At 43.8% G+C, this 12,962-nt stretch overlaps 1 protein-coding gene across 1 annotated transcript in view; it reads left to right on the forward strand.

Annotated features, from left to right (window-relative positions):
• Window positions 1–462: 462 nt before the first annotated feature.
• LOC141257834 (microtubule-associated serine/threonine-protein kinase 3-like) overlaps window positions 463–12,962 on the forward strand; it is a 60,963-nt gene continuing 48,463 nt past the window's right edge. The window contains exon 1 of the mRNA XM_073672849.1: window positions 463–483. Coding sequence (XP_073528950.1) covers window positions 463–483 — 21 coding nt within the window. The remainder of the gene's footprint in view (window positions 484–12,962) is intronic.

Here is a 12,962-nt window from a genome sequence, read left to right on the forward strand (position 1 = left end):
GTTATTAATAATCATGTTTATCTGCATCTTGCCTGTAAAATAATTTTGGCCTTGTAGCAGTTTGCAGTACTGATTCTATTAGGCCATCTATACTAAGCTCCACCAGATTTCAAATAAATAATAATTTTTGTTCTCTCTGAACATGTGTTCAGCGCTGCTGGTGTTGTGCTGACAGATAAGCGCACACTGCTGTCCGCTGACAATGTAGACAGACTCAGGTTCATAAAGATGAACACATCATGCATCAGCAAGGACTTTTCTAGCCCTGTGTCATCCTGGGGAGAGTAAAAGCTTGAGGATTTGGTAAAATCACCTCACCAACCGTTTTAAGCTTTCAAATTAATTATCATTTTTATCTGTATCTTGCCTTGAAAATAATTTTGGGCATAGTAGCAGTGTGGAGTACTGATTCTATTAGGCCATCTATACTAAGCTCCACCAGATTTCAAATTATTACTAATCATGTTTATCTCTATCTTCACTGTAAAATTATTTTTGCCTTATAGCAGTTTGCAGTACTGATTCTATTAGGCCATCTATACTAAGCTCCACCAGCTTTCAAATTAATAATAATTTTTAGCTGCATCTAGCCCGGAAAATAATTTTGGGGCTCCTAGATGCGCAAGACACATGGGTGCCTTCTTGCTGCACTACCTGCAACATGACCCTCAGATTGTCAGAATTCGAAATAATCCTGACTACTGGGTTGCCACACTCTTAGATCCCCCACACTCTTCGATCAACCTTTTCATTTTAATAAAGAACAAAAAAATGGTCATTTTTGAAATTATAAGCATTAGCAGGTTATTAGAAACTTAAATCAAACAGTTTTCAACTCAAAGCTTTATTCTAGGTGATGTTACATTTGCACATAGGACCCCTTGTTCGAAAGGAGCTTCTGAACTCTCTCGTCCATTGAATTTGTCAGGTTTTGGATGGTTTCTGCTTCAATTGTTTTGCATGAGAACAGAATACCCTCCCAGAGCTGTTGCTTAGATGTGAACTGCCTCCCGCCATCATAGACACTCCTTTTGATGATGCTCCAGAGGTTCTCAATGGGTTTGAGGTCAGGGGAGCATGGAGGTCACACCATAAGTTTGTCCCCTTTTATGCCCATATCAGCCAGAGATGCAGATGTGTTATGTGCATCATGAGACGGTGCATTATCATGCATGAAAATGATCTTGCTGTGGAATACATGGTTTTTCTTCTTGAACCATGGCAGGAAGTGCTATTTGAGAAACTCCACATACATCATGGAGTTCATCTTTACCCCTTCAGGGATCCTAAAGGGGCCGACAATCTCTCTCCCCATGATTCCAGCCCAAAACATTACTCCACCTCCTCCTTGTTGGCGCCGTAGCCATGTTTGCATGGGGTGTCCATCAACCAGCCATCCTCCACTCCATCCATCTGGACTATCGAGCATTGCACAGCACTCATCGGTGAATAAAACAGTTTTGAAGTCAATCTTCATGTATTGTTTGGCCCACTGGAGCTGTTTCTGCTTGTGTACAGTGGATAGAGGAGGTCAACAGGATGGCTTATGCACAGCTGCAAACCTCTGAAGGGCCCTGCATCTTGTTGTTCGGGGGACGTTGGAGGCACCAGCAGCTTCAAAAACTTGTCTGCTGCTATGACAAGGCTTTTTTGCCGCTGCTCTTTTAACCTGACGTAATTGCCTGTAGGAAAGAGTCCTCAATTTTCCCTTATCAGCACGCACACGTGTGTACTGTGAATCAGCTACATACTTCTTGATTGTGCAATGATCACGATGAAGTGTCTTGGCAATGTTGAATGTAGTCATGCCTTGACCTAAACACTCCACAATTTGTTGCTTCTCAGCAGCCGACACATCCTTTTTCTTTCCCATTTTGGCAGAAAATGTAGGCTGCTTAATAATGTGGGACAGCCTTCTTAAGTAGTCTTGCCTTTCATTGGACACACCTGCCAAACTAATTAGCACAGGTGTCTGCAATTGCTTACAGTGATATAAAGAGTCCTGACACACATCACCATCAATGAGTTTAACTGACAAACAAAAAAATTCTTACCTTATCACTCCTAAACACTTTTTGCATAATAATTTGGAACACAGTGTACATGTGCTTTTCCACAAAGCTCCAGTGGTTCACGTAGTGAATCTTACAGTTTTAACTTGCCAACCGTGGTCTGTATGGAGTTGTTCAATAAAGGGCCCAAAATTAAGATAACATAGATGGGAGAGGTCTCTATGAATAGGAATTCCTAAGTATTTGATACCCTGTGAGGGCCAGGCATGCCAGGAGACTCTATGGAATGCTTTCTCAGCATCTAACGAGAGTATCTAATTACAAAATTTTAACTGCATCTAGCCCAGGAAATACTTTGTGCCTAGTAGCAGTGTCTGCTAGTCAGCGGATTATCCCAGCTGTTAAGCAAGCTACACCACCTGTAGTTTGGACACTTAATTTTTTCAAAGGAAATGCTTCGGGCCCCCGGGACACTCAGTGAAGAGCATCGGGAGGCACCCCAAGCCACAGGGGCTGGGACTGGCGATAGGACGCCTTGAAGTGGACCGCCAAGCTCGATCCTTATAAAAGCTTTTTAACTGCAGCAGCTTTAGTGGACGCTACTGGAGCTGTAATTCCCGCGGCTGCTGGCATCAGACTTGCCCTCCAATAGATCCTTGTAAAAGGATTTAAAGTGTACTCATTCAAATTAGAGAGACAATATAAATTAAAAAGCTTAGACCTGCCTCCACCGCAGGGGGGCTCGCTCGACCCACCAGCGGACAGGCACCAGTATTGGGAGAAGGGGGCTGGCCATCAGGGTCCACCGCAGCTCTGGCACAAACCCGGCGACACGGAGGTCGCATGGGCAAGAACGGACTGGCCGTGTCAGCTTCGCACTTTTTTGGTTTTAAAAGGGCATTACATGCCTATATCTGTGTCTCCCCCTCCTTTTACTCCTCAACCTCTTTTCTTTTTGCATGACTATATGTACTTGTCACTTTTCCATGTGTTAGTTGTGTCTTCTGAGCAGTTTGTCAGCTTTTGGACACCTTTGAAGTGTTTTCTATGTGTTTCTATGTGTTTTTGTTTGCCTGCCATTGGTTTTAACGGTGTTCGACGGTGTTCCATGAACAGTTCGACGAACAGTTCGGCGAACATACGGGCGTTCGACGAACCGAACTCGAACCTTACGGGGGTGGCTCAACTCTAATTATCACTTAATATTTAAGTATGCTGACATTCCCCTATTTACTGTATAAGCCTGAAAACTTCCCCTATATACAGTATGAGCCCCACACAGCCCCCTACATATAATATAAGACCAACATAGCCCCTCTATATACAGTGTGAGTCCCCATATAGTCCCCTATATACAGTATGAGCCTCCACATAGACTTTCTACATACAATATGTGTAAAGGGTCTGGGAGGCGGAACCTCTGAGCTACTATAGAAGGTGGCGGTCCTTGTAAGGGAGCGGGTGGCGACCAGGGTAGACGGGCAGGCAGTCACAGCAAGTGACCGGGGCAGTCTCTGGATGAACGGGCAGGAGGTCACGGCAAGTGACCGGGGCAGTCTCTGGATGAACGGGCAGGAGGTCACGGCAAGTGACCGGGGCAGTCTCTGGGTAAAGGATTGGTACGACCTGTGGCGGCAGATGATAGACGTGAGCTCCCAGGTGAGCAGGCGAGAGTCTCTGGATAAACGGGTGGTCACAGCATGTGACGGCGGAGCCTCCAGGAAGACCAACAGACAGGTAGCAGATGAGCGCTCCCAGGTGAGCGGGCAGGAGTCTCTGGACAGGCGGGTGGTTACAGCACGTGACGACAGAGCCTCCTGGTAGGCTAGCAGACAGGCAGCAGATGAGCGCTCCCAGGTGAGCGGACAAGCTGCTCCTTAGACAGACTGACAGGAGTTGGAAGGCAGACCGTCGGACCTCAGGCAAGCAGGCAGGTAGAAGATGTGCGCTCCCAGGTGAGCGGGCAAGCTGGTCCTTAGACAGACTGACAGGAGTTGGAAGGCAGACCGTCGGACCTCAGGCTAGCAGGCAGGTAGCAGGATATCAGGCAGGAATTAGACAGCAGACTGGCAGGAATCTGGCAGGTATCTGGCAGGTAACTGGCAACGGGACCTGAGGGCTGAAGCAGAGTAGTGAACAGTGCTACAACATTGCTCGGGCACCTCCATTTTGGAGGAGGTGCCTTTTATATGGGAGGTCCTCCGGCAATTGGCCGGGGACTCCTTAGGACGGCGCGCGCGGTCCCTTTAAGAGAGGGGGAGCGCGCGCGCGCGCACCCTAAGCACATTGCCGGGGAAGGAGCGCGTGCCGGAAGCAGCGGGGAGAGAAGCGCTGGAGGACGCCGCGCCAGGAGCGGGGAGGTGAGAGGGACGGCGTCTCTGCCTAGAATGGGGCAGAGACGCCGATGCTACAATATGAGCCCTCATATAGCCTCCTATTTACATGATGAGCCCCCACATAGCCCCCTATAAACAGTATGAGCCCCCATATAGCCTCTCTATATAGAGTGTGAGCTCTCACATATTCTCCTATAAACAGTATGAGCCTGAACAATTCCTCCTATAAACAGTATGAGCCCCCACATGGACCCTATAAACAGTATGACCCTCACATAGCTTCCTATATCCAGTATGAGCCCCCATATGGCCCCCTATAAACAGTGTGAGCCCCCACATAGCCTCTCTATATAGAGGTTGAGCCTCACATATCCTCCTATAACAGTATGAGCCCTCACTTAGCCACTCTATATACAGTATGAACCCCACATAACCCCATATACTGTATACAGTATGTGCCCACACATAGCCTCCCTATATACAGTATGAGCCCTAGGTAACCTCCTATATACAGTATGAACCCCCACGCAGCCCTATATAAACAGTATGAGCCCCACATAGTCCCTTTATACAGTATGAGCCCCCACATAGCCTCCTAAATACAGTATAAGCCCCCATATAGCCTCCTATATGCAGTATAAGCCCCCACATATTTTCCCATATACAGCATAAGCCCCCCACATAGTCTCCTATATACATTGTGAGCCCCATCATAGCCTCCTATATATACTGTGAGCACCCTCATAGCCTCCTATATACAGTATGAGGCCGCACATAGCCTCCTGTATACAGTGTGAGCTCCACATAGCCTCCTAAATACAGTTTGAGCCACCACGTAGCCTTTGTATATACAGTGTGAGCCCCCACATAGACTCATATATACATGCAGAAAAAACATACTCATCTCGCTCCTGTTCCCCGGGTGTGCTGCTCCGGTCTCCAACACCCTGACTCTCCATGCAGCAGACGCGATGAGGTGACGTGAATTACATTTTGCAGAGACAAGTCATGGATGGAAGAAGTGGTTATGGTGGTGTGGGCTGAATGAAAAAGAAAAGGGAAAGTGAACAACTATGATCAGAGAGATGGTAGATGACTTAATATACATATATTTGTACAATTACCAGCACACTATGCACATACAGTACAGACCAAAAGTTTGGACACACCTTCTCATTTAAAGATTTTTCGGTATTTTCATGACTTTGAAAATTGTGCATTCACACTGAAGACATCAAAGCTATGAATTAACACAGTTGTTGTAGAGATGTGTTTGCTTCTAGAACTCTGTGTGGCATTGACCTGGTCTCTAATCTGAGCTGCTGTTAACCTGCGATTTCTGAGGCTGGTGACTCAGATAAACTTATCCTCAGAAGCAGAGGTGACTCTTGGTTTTCCTTTCCTGGGGTGGTACTTTTGGTGAGCCAGTTACTTTGTAGCGCTTGATGGTTTTTACAACTGTACTTGGGGACACTTTCAAAGTTTGCCCAATTTTTCGGACTGACAGACCTTCATTTCTTAAAGTAATGATGGCCACTCGTTTTTCTTTACTTAGCTACTTTTTTCTTGCCATAATACAAATTCTAACAGTCTATTCAGTAAGACTATCATCTGTGTATCCAGCAGACTTCTGCACAACACAACTGATAGTCCCAACCCCATTTATAAGGCAAGAAATCCCACTTATTAAACCTGACAGGGCACACCTGTGAAGTGAAAACCATTTCCGGTGACTACCTCTTGAAGCTCATCAAGAGAATGACAAGTGTGCAAAGCAGTCATCAAAGCAAAAGGTGGCTACTTTGAAGAACGTAAAATATAAGACATATTTTCAGTTGTTTCACACCTTTTTGTTAAGTATATAATTTCACATGTGTTAATTCATAGTTTTGATGCCTTCAGTGTGAATGTACAATTTTCATAGTCATGAAAATACAGAAAAATCTTTAAATGAGAAGGTGTGTCCAAACTTTTGGTCTGTACTGTATATAGTATGCAGAGCACTGGAATTGATATATACAATTATACCACTACATGGTTGCTGCACAGTGATAATATCAGTGTTTATACTGTTAATAATCAGTATGGTATATTATCACTACAGTACATGTTGGTGATATGTTGTTATGATCTGGCTGTATTTATTGATTATTGTCTCATATTGTGGTATTGATTGTAATATTGGTCTTAGTACAGTCATGATGGTAATGATCAGTATGGTGGCATTATTTTAGCATTATGTGGTGGCATTATGTGGTCATAACTTGGTAGGATTATTTACTAGTGATGGGCGGACCCGTGGATATCCGAATATCTATTAAAAGTTTGGTTCGGTTACCAGAACAGTACCTGACCCGGAACACGGACCCCATTCATATGAATGGGGCCCCCGAACATCCATGATTTCCCACGCAGATGACAGCGTGGGAAAAAGGGGCTCTGATCGGTTAGAACTACGGGCTCACTCTGTCAGATGACAGTGTGAGCCCGCAGCTGTGACTGTGACCAGTCGTAAAAAGCTTACCACAGGTCACAGGCATCAGCTGATGAGAGTACTACTCCCATCAGCCTATGCCTGCTGTTACAGAGCAGACGCCGCTGTGTAATCACTCCTGCAGTGTATAGCGCTGAGCTGCCGTGAAAGAGTTCACAGGAGTTCATCAGCTGATGAGCTCCAGTGATCTCACTTACGGCACCGCTACGGCGTGAGACAGTTCTCACGCAGCGGCGGTGCCGTAAGTGAGGTTACCGGGTTTCATCAGCTGATGAACTCCTGTGAACTCTCTCACGGCAGCTGATCGCTACACATTACTTGTGTCAGTGTGAGCCTGTTGTCATGTACAATATATTGTATGTCTATATACTGTTGACACATATATATACTGTTGTTATACACATGTAAATATATATATGGTGGCTCATTATACCCGTAATATTATTTTGAGGAATGTATTAACATTGTCTGTTTCTCTGACCTAACAACCTTTGACTATATGAGCCTTTTTACTAATCGGGTCACATTGGCCTGTGTATAAATACTATGCTACTTGGATGATCACTTAATATCTACTAGGCTGTACAATTTGGGTCCTGCTTGTCCCATATAGCGGTAGAATTTTTTTACACACTGTATGTTGTTTTGCACCATTTTTTGCACCAATTATCTGCATGTGATAATTTTTAACAAAATTGAATATTTAATAAAACAATTTTTTATGATGTAGATCGGCCTTTGATCGTGGTTGCTTCGGTTGTTTATGTTTATCTTGCGATTTTGCCATTATACGGTCAATAGTTGCCACTCTTCACATTGTAGTATGTGTACATTATGGAGTGGCACCGTTTGAAAATTATACTAGTATAAGTCATCTAGATCATCGTAGGACACTATGGATTATTTCATCACTTTGGATAGGTGAGGGATATGGTTGTTTTTTATTTTTGCTGTTTTACAGTTGACAGTGGCTTCTGGGATTAGGTGTTAGGTGAGTATAAATTAGCTTATTTATTTTCTGTTTTTTACAGGGAACAATGGTGTGAAGATATTCAAGGTAATCCCCTGTCGATCACTGTGCACTGGCAGGCGGGTTTTACGAAGCTCTACATATGAAAATTTGACACTGCAGCTTGCAAAGGAAGGAGCTGAAGAAGCGAAGAGTGAGAATTCTCACAGCAGCTGCAAGCTACACAGGATGTCCCTTCCCCTGACGCCATGTGCCTATTCAAGAAACATAATTCAACAGCGAGTTATGGGGAAAAGATTCATCTCAGTGATACACAAAATAGACCTGAGGGGATGCGGATTGTAACCCTAGTTTTAAACATAGTCCAGCGTAAGGAAAGGAGATACCCAGCACAGCCTTGCAGGGGCCCCTAGGACTCTGATGTTTAGCATCCATGCGTAGCAGGGGCCCGGCTGGGTCCAATGACACCAGAACGGGCTCCCTAGGACTGTCCAGTAAGAACATATGGCCCATTTTAGTTTTGGGAGCTCTTAGCTGGGAAATAACAGGGATGGAGACTTGGGCTCCACCAGGGGTGCAGTAGGGGGAGTGACACAGAGAGTTTGAAGGTCTCTGTAGCTAGAGCCTATTGTCTTTTTCCTGGGGAGGTCGTGATATCAAGTCATCCACCTGATTGTCACAGCTGACACCCGGTGCTATGTGCAAGGAACGGTCCCTCACCGCTCCCTGCACATTAACCCCCGAAATGCTGTGATTGAAATCGATCACAGCATTCTGGTGGCAAGAGGAGGTTAGCGCGATACTTACCTTCTCTGCCGGCATCCCGCAGCGTCTGAGTCCGGTCCCAGATGTTGTCATGGTGACCCGATGTCATCATGACAACATCCGGGTCATCAGAAGGCAGGAAGTTGCTTTGGTCATGCGCCACGCGTGACCAAAGTAACTTTTCCCTGTGCAGCGCTGACAGGCTGCATAGCACAGGGATGGTGATGAAGTTAACCCCTTTAGTGAACAGGGTAAAAAAATAAAATAAAAAACAAAACATAAAACGATGCTTTATCATCATACCACCAAACAAAAAATGGAATAAAACGAGATCAAAAAGACAAATGTAAATAAAAATGGTACCGCTGAAAACGTCATCTTATCCCGCAAAAAACAAGCCACCATACAGCTCCAACGGCAGAAAAATAAAACATTTATAGCTCTCTAGCGATGCATAAACAATTCTTTTTTCTATAAAATAGTTTTCATTGAGTAAAAGTGCCATAACGTGAAAAAAAATATAACTGTGGTACCGCTGTAAACGTACTGACCCGAAGAATAAAGCTTCCTTATCAATTTGACGACACATAGAACGGCATAAAAAAAACACCAAAAAACAATTCGTGAATTGTTGTTTTTTGTTTATTCTGCCTTCCAAAAATCGGAATAGAAAGCAATCAAAAAATGTAATGTGCCCAAAAATGGTACCAATAAAAACATCAACTTGTCCCACAAAAAAAAAAAAAAATCACATGACTCTGTCGGCCGAAATATGGAAAAATTATAGCTCTCAAAAAATTGCGATCCATAAACTAGTCTTTGCAATAAAAAGGGTTTTTTAGTGTGTGACAGCTCTCAATCATAAAAACCTGATATGAATCTAGTATCCCTGTAATTGCACCGACCCGAAAAATAAAGTTGTCTAATCACTTATACCGCACGAGGAATGGCGTAAAAAATAAACTTTAGCGTTAGGGATAGGGTTGTGCTAGGGTTAGGGTTAGTGTTTTGCTAGGGTTAGGGTTGGGCTAGGGTTAGGGTTGTGCTAGGGTTTGGGTTGGGCTAGGGTTAGGGTTGGGCTAGGGTGAGGGTTGAGCTAGGGTGGGGCTAGGGGTAGGGTGGAGCTAGGGTTAGGGTTGGGCTAGGGGTAGCATTGAGCTATGGGTAGGGTTGTGCTAGGGTTAGGGTTGTACTAGGGCTAGGGTTAGGGTTGTGCTATGGTTAGGCTAGGATTGGGTTAGGGTTGGGCAAGGGTTAGGGTTGCGTTAGGGTTGAGCTAGGGTTAGGGTTGGGCTAGGGTTAGGGTTGAGCTAAGGTTGCGTTTGGGCTAGGGTTGTGGTTGTATTAGGGTTGGGGTTTGGATTTTTTCAGAAGTAAAGAAAAAAATACCGTCTATATGGCAACTAATGTTGAGCACAAGAGCTCGCTACTTGAGTTTGCATCAGGTGCTCAGGTATGCACCGAGTATAGCGGGTGCTCGAGTGACATGCTCAAGTCTCCGCCTCAAATGTTTTGCAGCTGTTATACAGCCAAAAAAACCTTGCTGGGACTTCTTGTCATGCACAAGCGATCCCCACATGTTTTTATTTGGGTGACTAACAACCATGAAACATGCGGGCGGGGACTCGAGCATGTCACTTGAGCACCCGCCATACATGGTCCATACCTGAGTACCCGATGCAAACTCAAGTAGCGAGCACTTGCACTCAAGACTAATGACAACTTATTCAATATGATGACCTAATGTTATCAAATTCTGTGTCGTACCTCTGGGTTCAAAATGTTCACTATACCCCTTGATAAAATCCTTCAGGGGTGTAGTTTCCAAAATGGCGTCACTTGGGGGGGGGGTTTTCCACTATTTAGGCACATCAGGGGCTCCCCAAACGCAACATGGCGTCCACTAATTCAAGCAAATTTTACATTCAAAAAGTCAAATGGCGTTCCTTCTCTTCCGAACCCTGCCGTGTGCCCAAACAGTGTTTTTTCCCCACATATGGGGTATCGGCTTACTCAGGAAAAATTGCACAACAAATCGCGTGGTGCAATTTCTCCTGTTACCCTTATGAAAATGCAAAATTGGGGTCTGCAAAACATTTTTGTTGGAAAAATGTGAAAATGTTATTTTTACAGCTCCATGATATAAACTTCTGTGAAGCACCTGGGGGTTCAAGGTGCTCACCACACACCTAGATAAGTTCCCTGAGGGGTCTAGTTTCCAAAATGGTGTCACTTGTGGGGGGTTTCCACTGTTTAGGCACATCGGGGGCTCCCCAAACGCAACATGGTGTCCGCTAATTTTTCAAGCAAATTTTACATTCAAAAAGTCGAAAATGAAAAAAAATTGCGGTCTAAAGTAACATTTTTGTGAAAAAAGTTAAATGTTCATTTTTTTCTTCCACATTCCAAAAATTACTGTGAAGCATCTGAAGGGTTAATAAACTTCTTGAATGTGGTTTTGGTGTCACTTTTGGGTATTTTCTATCATAAAGGCCCCTCAAAGTCACGCCAGATGTGATGGGGTCTCTAAAAAAGTATTTTTGTAAATTTTGTTGTAAAAATGAGAAATCGCTGGTCAATTTTTAACCCTTATAGCTCCCTAAAAAAAACAAATGTGATTCCAAAATTGTGCTGATGTAAAGTAGACATGTGGGAAATGTTATTTATTAACTATTTAGTGTAACATATCTCTATTTAAGGGCATAAAATTTAAAATTTTGAAAATTGCAAAACTTTCTACATTTTTACCAAATTTCTGATTTTTTCACAAATAAACGCAAGTGATGTCAAAGAAATTTTACCACAATGATGAAGTACAATATGTCACGAAAAAACAGTCTCAGAATCAGCGGGATCCATTTGAAGCGTTCCAGAGTAATTACCTCATAAAGTGACAGTGGTCAGAATTGTAAAAATTGGCCTGGTCATTAACGTGCAAACCACCCTGGGGGTAAAGGGGTTAATACTAGACCTCTGAGCATAAGACGGAAAAGTCGTGGAACTATGGAAATCACAGGTCGGAGAGACGTGTTGGTGATCTGCAAATGATAAAATAATGGATACAACATTTTCAAAACATCTCAATTTATCCAGTATCGAGTATGATCCCCAAGCACAGAAATCCCCGCACTTACAGCCTCGGCTCCTGTTTTTACTTTATTGTATGGTTCGTTTATCCGCATTATCCACATTGTGGTTTTTACAGGTTTTATCTATATATTTTGTCTATGCACATTTTAACCTGAGTGTTACGAATCTGCGAACTCAGATATCCTGTGTTAAGTATTGTGGAATTTTTCAGGCTCAAACTAAGAAACGTAGAGCTCAGAAACGCGTTGCCGTCTGGTTGAAGTACGTTTTGCTGATGGCATTTGTACATTTTTCATGTGCTATTTTTGTACGAAGCCACTTAAATTTGGTTGTGTTTATATGGATTAAATAAAGTGCTGACTTTTATGGAAAAAGGGAGTGTTGGCCTGAATTTCACATTGCTATATCACTTTTCATACTTTTGCATAGACCTGGTCAGAGAGTCTGGACATGTACAGTAACTCTGCTCTACAGACTCCGGCCACAAGGTAAGTTTAGTCTTACAAAGCCGCTATCTATCACCATGCACACTCAGCTTTTATCAGCTCAAATGTCTCCTGTACCCCTAGACTGTACCTGTTATATTTCGCCATCAACTACATGATGACTATTAGCAGCCATAAACTTAATGCATTGTAGGGGTTTTCCAGGTTTACTATATTGACCTCTTCACCGGTGGGGTTCAACATCAACTGACATCCAACAATCGGAATTATTATAAAGACATTTGTAACTGTGGACCATAGCACAGTATTGGAACTCAGTGGTTGCAAAACCACAGATTGATATGGGGGTGGGGGAGGCATTTACAAAACCTAGGTGCCATAGACATTGACTGAAAATAAGTCCCCTTAAGAAATGGAAGTCTGCACATGTGTAGGAGAACAGTGGTAGGCAGGACAAAGATACCAGTCTCCTCCTGGAGGGCAATTTTACAGACTGTGTAAACCAATGGGACGTAGATTGAGAACTGGATCACTAATGATCGACTATTATTGTGATTGTGACAGGTAATCAAATTTTTCACTAGTGGCTACTAGAGGTGAAATGTAGTATTGCATCCGAACCAGTTAAAGGATTAGGAACTAGGGATGTCACGGGTGTGTCAGGCTTGACATACAGTCATTCTGAATCCGGCTGTAGAAGGTCGCTGCGCTTGGCCTTGCAGACACCTTCTTGATCCTTTCATCATCCCTCCCACTCTAGCACCCAGCGGTGATCTCCACGATCGCCTGCTAATTAACACACCCTTTCTGGATCTTTAAATATACTCAGTTTCTCAAGAGAGTTGCTGG

This window comes from Phyllobates terribilis, unplaced genomic scaffold, assembly GCF_046119375.1.
Source record: "Phyllobates terribilis strain yellow unplaced genomic scaffold, ASM4611937v1 Scaffold_3__8_contigs__length_932513732, whole genome shotgun sequence".
NCBI classification, from domain to species: Eukaryota; Metazoa; Chordata; class Amphibia; order Anura; family Dendrobatidae; genus Phyllobates; species Phyllobates terribilis.